Source organism: Natrix helvetica (genome assembly GCF_964273705.1).
Source record: "Natrix helvetica genome assembly, chromosome: 2".
Taxonomy (NCBI): Eukaryota; Metazoa; Chordata; class Lepidosauria; order Squamata; family Natricidae; genus Natrix; species Natrix helvetica.
In genome coordinates, this window is record NC_138552.1 from 190,280,740 (window position 1) to 190,292,364 (window position 11,625).

The 11,625-nt window shown below is 39.5% G+C and overlaps 1 protein-coding gene across 1 annotated transcript; it reads right to left on the reverse strand.

Moving 5' to 3' along the window:
- Window positions 1–10,528, reverse strand: LOC309388067 (amine sulfotransferase-like; the record flags this gene model as incomplete). Its single annotated transcript, XM_081945040.1, has 6 exons — window positions 1–161; window positions 1,413–1,593; window positions 6,171–6,265; window positions 8,415–8,541; window positions 9,638–9,846; window positions 10,387–10,528. 6 exons carry the CDS (start codon window positions 10,526–10,528, stop codon window positions 1–3), a joined length of 915 nt encoding a protein of 304 aa, XP_081801166.1.
- Between the last annotated feature and the right edge of the window lie 1,097 nt (window positions 10,529–11,625).

The following is an 11,625-nucleotide window of genomic DNA, read 5'->3' on the forward strand; positions in this document are numbered from 1 at the left end:
TCAGACATTATTTTCCTCTACTGAGCTGAAAATAAGGTCAGGATCCTCCTGAATATCCCAGCAGAATATGAAGGGCAGCTTTTCCATCCTTTTCTTAAAGACACGGTCAAATCTTTCACTCTGGGCAACAGTCATGTGGTTCTTCCAGTCCCCAATAGTGCCTGGGAAACAATGGTTTTTGTATTCAATTAAACTAGAGGCTATTTAGAGACTTTGACTGGGCCATTACAATACTTTAATTTTTTTTCCTTTTCAGCCATTCCATGGTATTTTTGCTGGTGTGCTTAGGGTCATTGTCATGTTGCATGACCCAATCTTGGCCAATCTTTAGCTGTCAGACCACTGGCTTCACATGTGACTTCAGAATACTCTGGTATACAGAGGGGGTCATGGTCAACTAAGTGACTGCAAGGTGTCCAGATCCTGTTACTGCAAAACAAGACCAAATCATCCTCCCTCCACCACCATGCTTGGTGCTTAGCATTAGATGCTTGTGCTGATTGGCAGTGTTTGGTTTTTGGCAAATGTGGCACTGTATATTGTGGCCAAACATTTCAACTTTGGTCTCCTTTGTCCAAAGGACAGTGTTCCAGAAGTCTTGTGATTTGTTCAGATGCAACTTTGGAAACCAAAGCTGTGCTGCAATGCTGTTTTTAGAGAGAAGAAGCCTTCTCCTGGCAACCTTTCCAAACAAACCATCCTTGTTCAGGAGCTCACCCCACCATGCAGCAGCACTCGGATTTCAAACATGGGCTTGCTAACTTTCAACCCAAGGTCCTAACCATGTGACCCACCACACTCCTGGTGGGGGAGATTACCCAAGGTAGTGAGTGAAGAGGTTGTGTCTCCACCATCCTAAAGTGGTCAGTATCAGCTAAAACAATCCACTCCCAAAGGATCATTAGACTGTGCAACCAACAGAATGATCATTGAAACAGATCGGATTATATCCACACCCGAAATTTGTTAAGGTGAAAAAGGGAACACCACTTCATGATTGGCACAACTAAGAAAGGCTTACAGCTGCCTCAAATGTAGGCTGCTGATGAGGCAAACACAACATCATGGAGAGAAAGCAGAAAGAGTGATATGTCCATGCCACTTCAGAAAGTGTTTTTCCAATGAAGGTGGTAATCATTGAAACAGGTCGGACTATATCCACACCCAAAAATTGTTTGGGTGAACAGGAGAACACCAACATTGGCACAACTAAGAAAAGCTTACGCCTGCCTCAAATGTAGGCTGCTGATGAGGCAAACACAACATCATGGAGAGACAGCAGAAAGAGAGGGCTGTTGGGACATATCCATACCACTTTAGAAAGCACCTTTCAGATGAAGGTGACAACCCTGGTATCAGATGAAGGGTGGCACATTCCAAAAGCCCCAGAGTATAAATTATTACTAATCTACCTTTGCGAAGGAAGTCTCCTTTGCTGAAACCTGGAATATCACGAGCCATGAATGTGTAGTTTGTTCTAGAATCCACCTTCATGTTATCAAATGTAGCTTTATCCACCACATCATCCACCTCCTTTTCAGTTAGTTTTCTTCCTAGAAAGTTGCATATTTTCAGTACGGAACTTCTCAAGTCCTGCAATTTGATAAAGCTTTATATTAGTTCATCTATAACAAGGAGAAAAGATGGAACATTTTGTTGATATATTAATGGAAGTCTCAAGATTATTTCTTCCTTATATATACCTTGCATATTAAACTTTAATTCTTTCTTTTCCTGATATATAAATACTCTGATAAAAAATACCATTATATTGAGTCATTGTTATTTTTTAAACAAAAATCAGGCATGGACATAAAAAGCAAAATCAACAAATTAAAGAAATGCTGCCTTAAGTTTCCTGCTAAATGCTTTCAAGAGGCAGGTTGTTGAGAAACATTTTTAGTTTAAAATATATTTATGTGCCAACATTTTTTCTAAGATTCAAACTCTTACATTGTTAGTACTTTTGACTGCATTAGAAGCTGTCCAGTTCCCAAACCAGGCTCAATAAATTCATTGGCCTCTCTTGAAAATGCAGTTGAGTTGAATGAATCTCTTTTGAGCCAATACAGGAAAATATTATGAAAAACTTTGGCTAAGATTTTGCTGATTAAGGTGCATTGTGCTCATTGGATTTCCCTTATCTACCAAAATGATTTCATCAATGATTTGGATGAGGGAATAAATGGGGAACTCATCAAATTTGCAGGTGACACCAAGCTGGCAGGAATAGCCAACACTCCAGAAGATAGGCTTAAGATACAGAAGGATCTTGACAAACTTGAACACTGGGCACTATCTAATAAAATGAAATTCAATGGTGAAAAGAGTAAAGTTCTACATTTAGGCAACAAAAATGGAATGCACAGGTACAGTATAGGTGGTACCTTGCTCAGTAGTAGCAACTGTGAAAGGGATCTTGGAGTCCTAGTGGACAACCATTTAAATATGAGCCAGCAGTGTGCAGCAGCTGCCAAAAAAGCCAACACAGTCCTAGGCTGCATCAACAGAGGGATAGAATCAAGATCACGTGAAGTGTTAATACCACTTTATAATGCCTTGGTAAGGCCACACTTGGAATACTACATTCAGTTCTGGTCGCCACGATGTAAAAAAGATGTGGAGACTCTAGAAAGAGTGCAGAGAAGAGCAACAAAGATGATTAAGGGACTGGAGACTAAAACATATGAAGAACGGTTGCAGGAACTGAGTATGTTTAGCTTAAGAGAAAGAAGGACTAGGGGAGACATGATAGCATTGTTCCAATATCTCAGGGGTTGCCACAAAGAAGAGGGAGTCAAAAATAGTTTGAGGCACCTGAGGGTAGAACAAGAAGCAATGGGTGGAAACTAATCAAGGAGAGAAGCAACTTAGAACTGAGGAGAAATTTCCTGACAGTTAGAACAATTAATCAGTGGAACAGCTTGCCTCCAGAAGTTGTGAATGCCCCAACACTGGAAGTCTTTAAGAAGATGTTGGATAGCCATTTGTCTGAAACGGTGTAGAGTTTCCTGCCTAGGCAGGGGGTTGGACTAGAAGACCTCCAAGGTCCCTTCCAACTCTACTATTGTATTGTATTGTATTGTAAAAATTAGATGAACTTTGTTTTGCTGAGCTTCTTTACAAGACATGCATCCTGTGAATTCTAGCATGACATGCAAAATGGTCACAAACATATCTTTTATTAATCTTTTTAATATTAAAGTGATAGCATTCTCATTTCCAGGATCCCCTTCCTTTCTTTTAAAGACACAGAAACCTATTTTTCTTCAGAGATCTCACCAGTCCTCCAGGAATTTACAGAAATAACCAAGAATGGTTCTGTGATCACATCTGCACCTCCTGGAATAAGTATTTCTACACATCCCATCACCAACCAAAAGCCAACATGGGTACCGTATTTTTCAGAGTATAAGAGGCACCTTTTTCCCTCAAAAAAGAGGGTGAAAATCTGGGTGTGTCTTATACACTGAATACAGCATTTTTGGCCTCCTGAAACCCCACCCCCTTTGCAAAAATGGCTGTGCATAGCCTTTAGGAGACTGGGAGCTGGGGAAGACAAAAATGAGAGCGATTTTTGCTCATTCCCCCCCCCAGCCCCCAGGAGCACTCTTTAAGCCTCCTAAAAGCTATGCATGCCCTTTTTGACAAAAAAATGGGCTCGTTTTCACAAATAAAATGGGCTGTTTTGTGCTTGTTTTTGCCTCCCCCCCAGCCCCAGGAGCACTTTACAAGCCTCCTAAAGGCTATGCATGCCCATTTTTGATTTTAAAAAATGGTCCCGTTCTTGTGAAAAACGGGCCGTTTTGGGGAAGTCTGCAGAGTGCAAAAACTTTTTTTTTAATTTGCCTCTCCAAAATCTTGGTGAATCTTATACTCCAAAAAATATGGTATATCAAAAACAGATAAATCTTATTGCATTCTTTGACAAAGTGGCATTAGTGGACCAGAGAAATGCTGTGTATATAATTTATTTGGACTTCAGTGAGGCATTTGATAAAGTAGACCACAACCTACTACTTGATAATATAGAAACATCTACAAATGAAAATAGAGTTTGAGAGAATGTCTTTTTATCTTAGGTTTCAAAATGTGATGGAGACAGATGATGAAAACATAAGGGACATCATGACAAATATTTTGGCTGAGTATATCCAGAAAGAAAAACAACAGATGGGGTGGGAAATAGACCTGGCTTATAGGGTGAACTCTGCATATGCTAGAACACACAATGTCCCCAGGGAGGTGCATATTAAATTTCTTAGGAAAAGCACAAGAGATGAAATTCTGAATACACAAAGGAGACAAGCCCTGATATACAAAGATAAGGAGATAACCATACTGAAACAGATCCCCAAGAAAATGAGGGAGAAAAGAAAATTCTATTCGCAATTGGCGAATAAATTATACCAGAAAGGGGTGTGGTTTCGTTGGTTGCTGCCTGAAGGTATGTTAATATTCTGGGAGGAGACAAGAGTCAGAATTAATACACCCATAGAGGCGCAGGCCTTTATGGAAAAAAATAAATTACTCCTAGAAAAACCAGAAGATATTCCAGTAGATGCACAAGACACAGGAGGGGCCGGAGCGCTGCCAACGGGGGGAGATGGGGCGACATCAAGAAAGCTCAGATCACACAAATAAGTAAGAAAATCCACATGATATAAACTGATTGAAATTATTAATGAATTTATCACACTGACTATATGCTATAATGTAATATTTGAATGCTATGCAAATGTATAACATGAGTCTGGAGGGGGGGTATACACACCGCAGTTTGCGGCTGCCAAAATTTGTAACTTTCCCCATACCTTTTCCTTTTGTAAAACATTAAAAAACCAATAAAACTTTGTTTAAAAAAAAAGATAATATAGAAAAATCTGGGTTAGACAGCATCACCACCAAATGAATTTGTAACTGACTGACCAACTGCACTCAACATGTAGTCCACAATGGAACTGCCTCTACATGGTGAGAAGTATGCAGTGGAGTACCCCAAGGCTCTGTCTTAAGCCCAGTATTCTTCAGTATCTTCATCAATGATTTAGATGGGGGAATAGATGGGGAACTCATCAAATCTGAAGATGATACCAAGCTGGTAGGAGTAGCCAACATTCCAGAAAGTAGGTTTAAGATACAGAAGGATCTTGGACAGACTTGAACATTGGCTACTATCTAACAAAAGTAAATTCAGTGGTGAAAAAAATATATGACCCTACATTTAGTCAAGATAAACCAAATACACAGATGCAGTATAGGTGGTACCTGGCTCAATTGTGAGGGATCTCTCACAATTAGGACAGTCACTTAAATATGAGCCAAAAGTGTGCTGCAGCTGCCAAAATAGCCAACCCGGTCCTAGGCTACATTAACATAGGGATACAATCAAGATCACATGAAATGTTAATAGCACTTTATAATGTCTTGGTAAGATCATACTTAGAATACTACATCTAGTTTTGGTCGCCATAATGTAAAAAGATATTGAGTGCAGAGAAGAGCAACAAAGAAAGAGTGCAGAGAAGAGCAACAAAGATGTTTAGGGGACTAGAGGCTAAAACATTATGAAAAAAGATATTGTAAAAAGATATTGAGTGCAGAGAAGAGCAACAAAGTGCAGAGAAGAGCAACAAAGTGCAGAGAAGAGCAACAAAGCCATAATGTAAAAAGATATTGAGTGCAGAGAAGAGCAACAAAGAAAGAGTGCAGAGAAGAGCAACAAAGATGTTTAGGGGACTAGAGACTAAAACATTAAGAATGGTTGCTGGATTTGGGTATGACTAGTTTAATGCAAAGAAGGACTAGAGATAACATCATAACAGTGTTCCAATATTTAAGGGGTTGCCACAAAGAAGAGGAGGGGTCAATCTAACCTGAAGGCAGGACAAGAACAATGGATGGAAACTAATCAAGAAGAGAAGCGAAGAAATTCCCTGACAGAATAATGAATCACTGGAACAATGTGCCTCCCGAAATAGTGTGTGCTTCATCACTGGAAGTTTTAAAGAAGAGATTCGACAACCATTTTCTGAAATGATATAGGGTTTCCTGCCTGAGCAGGGGGTTGAACTAAAAGATCTCCAAAGTCCCTTCCAGCTCTGCTATTCTAAAGCTTTTTGTGCTTGATGGTTGTTTATATTGCACTACACAGCACAGACACATCTTACCTTTTTCATTTCTTCATAAGAAAGGAAAAGAATATTGAAATCATCCTTATGAGCATACCAGCCTTCTACATGATCTAGCCACGAACCACAGAACACTGATAGGAGAGAAATGAATTTAACATAAACATGAGAATTAATGCTTGAATGTCCTCCACTTATCTTTATGTTCCTGGTGGTCCTAAAGATCAAAGCATGATAGTGTAACAAGAGGCTTTCCTAATATCTTCACAATCTAACCACAAAATAAAAAACATGGATAGGAGTGAAATGAGTTTATCATAAACATGAAGGCATTGAAAGGCTTGAAAGGCATTGAATTCAGTTGTTTAGCTTGGCACTGCAATGATCCACCTAACCATCTGTCTCAGGGACACATTCTTGATGCTTGATGATCCTGGTTGGGCCTAAAGATCGAAGCATGATAACTCAACTGAGGGGCTATCCTAATATCCCTGGACGTGGAGAGGAGAGAGAAGGAACAAGAGCCATAACTAATGTGGTTGCATACTCGAACTTGTCAAGGGAGGATTTTTGTCAAGATGCTGCTATATTGTTTCATTTCTTTGCTTTTTCTTAATTGATGTTTGGGGCAATTTGGTTTGATTTTTTAAAGTATTTTTGCAAGTATCAGACTTACTCCAGTTTGCTCTTTTTCAATTTCCAACCTATAAATGCCCCCTGTGTGATTTCATTTTACAAAGATTTGGTTCGTAAACCAAATAGAGTTACTATCTGGCTTTCAAATGAATATTGATAGTTATCCATAATTTTAGATTCTGTCCATCCATTCCCAATCTTATCCTGATTTTAAACTAAACTGTATCAGTTTGATATAAGCTTTATAATGGAAAGCCAAATGGGTCGCTGAACGTCCAGGCATAGGAAGACACATAAACGACGCCATAAATAGGGTGCCAGGCTTTCAACTACCACACCAGCAATCAGTAATCCTGAATAGGAGTCACATTTCACATGGTGTCTGCCGGGACACTCTATAACAGTGATGGCAAACCTTTTTTGGCTCGCGTGCCACAAGTTGGGGGAGCGCAGGGGAGGCGTGTGTGGGTGTGCCGCACCCATAATGCAACGCACGACACCCCCAGTGCGCATGCACGCACAATGCGCGGACCCCCCTTTTTACATGCTTTTTTCGGCCTCCCCAGGCTCCAGAGGCTTTATAGGAGCCTGGGGAGGGCGAAAAGAGCCTCCCCCGCCCCCCTGGAGGCCCTCCGGAGGCTTCAGGGACCATCTCTGAAGCCTTCGGAACACTTAAAACGACCCTCCGAGCAAACCGGAAGTGACTTCCGGGTTGCTTGGAGGGTCGTTTTAAGCGCTCCGAAGGCGTCAGGGAAGCCTCCGGACGGTCCCTGAAGCCTTTGGAATGCTTAAAATGACCCTCCGAGCAAACCGGAAGTGACTTCCGGGTTGCTTGGAGGGTCGTTTTAAGCACTCCAAAGGCGTCAGGGAAGCTTCCAGACGGTCCCTGAAGCCTCCGGGGGGGGGAGGCTCTTTTCACCCTCCCCAGGCTTCTATAAAGCCTCTGAAGCCTGGGGAAGGCGAAAAATAGCTTTTAAAAAGGTGAACTCAGCTGGCCAGCGCGCGCATGCACGCTGGCCAGCTGACAGGGCAGTGCCTCGCGTGCCCTGACAAATGGCTCCGCGTGCCACTTGTGGCACGCGTGCCATAGGTTCGCCATCACTGCTCTATAATATCCTCCCCTCAGTGTGACTTCAGGGTCTACATCAAACTGCAAATTGCATTGTGTCCAGCTGTAAGCTGAGGGCTTATACTGGTGCAGTATTTTTTTTCATATAAACAATGCTGCACTTCAGTACTTAGGTGTCCTAGACAATGCTATTTGAATACAGATTTTTCAATATTTATATTGTATTATGTTTTAATAATCTAGGTGAAATGTTACTATATATATTGCAAGTCTATGTATGATATGCCATACACTTACTACATAAATTGAAATAAGCTATTTTCTCTTGCCTCTCTCATCCACTTTTACATTATCCATGGTTCTAGGAGCTCTTCATTCTACTCTACTGCCTGTCCATTTGATATTGTGCAATGTTTACATGAATTACTAAAGAAGTATTTTAAAAAGAATTATTTTAACTTATTTTTAGAGAGAGGGTGGATTGTTTGCTCTTTGTGGGAAGTTGATTGAAATATATTCATCATTTCTTATCCAAGACAAAAACTGACCAAAAAACGTCATCATCAAGCTCTTCTTACCTTTGCAAGCCAAAAAGTTATCCAAGAATGTATCAAACTCTTTTATGGATTGTATTCTGACTGGCATTTGAAAAAAATGATAGCTGGAAACCAAGACATCCTTTGGATTTCGAAGTACATAAATAGTCTGTAGGAGAAAGATGATAATACCTTGTCAAAAACAAGAAAAAAGACAGATTGGCAGCAAAGCATACAGAGAGGGCACCAAGTAACTCTCACACATTCATCTTACAGGCTCCATTCTATCACGGGATCTCAAAGCTCATTAGCAAAACCACGTTTGACAGCCTTCCAGCAGACCATCAGGATTGGGGCCAACCTTGACTTGGGGGAATGATTTTCCATATGGCTGGGGTCACATCAGCGAAGGCTTTCATCCTAGGGGCCCACTGACAAATCTCTCTAGCTGATGAGACCACAACATGCTTATTTTGCTGGACTTGATTGGATGGGTAGATGTAACTGGGGAGGGGAGGTCATTTTAAATAACCTGTTTGCAACACATAAAGAAGTTTAAAGGTCAAAACCAGCATCTCGAATTGGATCCTGAACCCAATTGGTAGCCAATGCAGTTTCCAAAGCAGAGGTGTAATGTATGCAATTCTTGGAGATCACACAAGTGCTCATGCTGCTGCAAAAGCAGCTGAAGCTTCTGGTGACTAGGGCATGAATGACTGAGAGTAGAAATTATGGGAAGGGAGTGGAGGACTAAAAATAGCATTCCTAAAATTAACAACCTCTCAATATTTTAAGATAGCAAGCAGCCATGCAACAGCCATACAGTCCATCAGAAAGTGTCATTTTGGGAAAAGTAAGATTAAGGATTAAAGCTCTCTATATATAGATCTACAGGTGGGTTCTTAGCAGAGGTGGGTAGCTCCCAGTTTGGCCTGGATTGGGCAAACTGGTAGTGGTGGCAGCGGGAGGCTCTCCTGCGCACGAGCGAGCATCAGCGAACCGGTAGCACTGGAATTTGCAACCCACCTCTGGTTCTTGGCCTATTTCTGCTGGGCATGACATTCTGGCTTTAACACTGTTTTGTTTGTGTGGTTTCCCCCTCAAACTTCAAAATTTGTTAGCATCCACCAAACACGTTGGAGCAATTTAACATATGTTTGTTTGCCATTGCCTATATATCAATAAAACAATCAGATACAGAGCGAAAAGAATAGAAGGCAGGCAGCTAACCACTCCACCTCACAAGTTAACAAAATATGTCCTACTTTTGCTCTTCTGTTTTGTAATCCTTCAGGTACCAAATTGTAAGGCAGGTGGGAAGTAAATACACGAGGCGATGGGCGAGTGGGAAAATCTACAGAGAAAATATTATACTCCAGCCATGGAGCTCTATCAATCAAGGTCATATTTTCAGTTCCATCTCGATGACCTTCATAAAGAATCAAGCTGACAATATTCTGAGTCCATATTGTGCCTGTAAATAAGGAATAATTAAATTAATTCACCCATAGTCATTATTATTTGGAGAAAGTTGAACTTATGCAAGGGCAATCTTCCTATCAGGAAGAATAGTAAATGTTTCAGAGATGTTTAAACACAATTAAGTCTTCTAAAATTGATAGATTAAGCTGACGGATGGATGAGAAAAGAATTGGTATTTATTTAAGCAATTATTTATATCCTGCCTGTATATCTTTAGAACTAACTCAAGGTGGCAAACATACCAATATTCCTTCTTCCTCCTATTTTTTTCACAACAACCCTGTGATATAGATTGGGCTGAGAGCAGTGTGACTTGCCAAGGTCATCCATCCAGCAATTTAAAGTAAAATATAAATTGTGAAAGTATAGATTTAACTGCTTTACTTTTCCTACATTTCCAGCTTCTTTTAAAAAGTAAATGTTAAAATCTAGTTATAGCACAACAGAGTTACAACAACCAATATACCGAGGAACTGAATAACAGTATTGGATAAAAGATTAATTCTTTTTTGGAAGACATCTTTGAACTTACCAGATTTAGGATATGTGATTATGAATATATCATCATCTCGGGTTTCAAAACTGTCCAGTGGATCTAAAATTTCAGGTGAGGACAATTCAGTTGTGAAATCAATTTCTTTGTATTTTAACAGGAACTTTTTCTCTGGCTCCATTGCTTCAGCTGTAGATGCAATAATAGAACAATTAAGAATACTTCCTACATTATGGTCAATATTGCATTAATTCAGTTCTTTAAAAATAGATTCCGGAACTCATCCACTGGCTCCAATGCTTCAGCTGTTGATATAATAATAGAGCAATTGCCAATACTTTCTACATTTATGGTCAATATTGTGTTAATTCAGTTTTTAAAAAAATCATGAATCCTGCTAGCTTAAAGAAAAATGATGTATATACGTATTATTAAATTTGTTTCCCTAATAAATTCATTAATTCCATGAACTCAATTTTCATCCACAAAAGTTTCCATTGCAAAGAATAAATTTGCTGTTCTTCTTGGAATGTAAAAATTCTATGTTGAAGAGAAAGTTTTAATTACAAATTTATTTAATTACAAATTTATTCTTATTATTTATTTTATTTATTTATTATTATTATTTATTTATTATTTAATTTATTCTAATTATAAATTTTGTAATTTATTTAATTACAAATTTATTCTTTGCAAGTTTCCATTGCAAAGGATAAATTTGCTGTTCTTCTTGGAATGTAAAAATTCTATGTTGAAGAGAAAGTTTTTATTACAACGTTAAGAACATACTAGTTGCAGTTCTTTTCTTACCTTCTCTTGCCTTCCCTTTCCTTCCCTCATCCTATCTTATATAGCCTCTGGCAGTCACTGATGTAATGTCCTCAGGTCACCTTATTACAGAGCTTTTTCAATGTTCTTGCATTTCTGTAAAGGTAAAGATTCTCCTCGCACACATCTGCTAGTCGTTCCTGACTCTAGAGGGCGGTGCTTATCTCCGTTTCTAAGCTCTAAGAGCCAGAGCTGCTTGGAAAGGTACATCATGTTCATACCTGCCTTAGAGTATATGTGTTCCTCTATCTTCCTAGGTCATTCCGACCTAACATTACAAAAATGATGCTGGTAAATGGTAAACTTACACAATTTGCAGATCATGTATAACAACATGAATGAATTATTAATCATGGTTGACTGGAAAGGTATACTCATCAGCTATTTGTTAGGTAGTAGAGCATGGAGACATTCAACAGTGTGTCTCTTGGGTCAGCAATGAAATAAAGG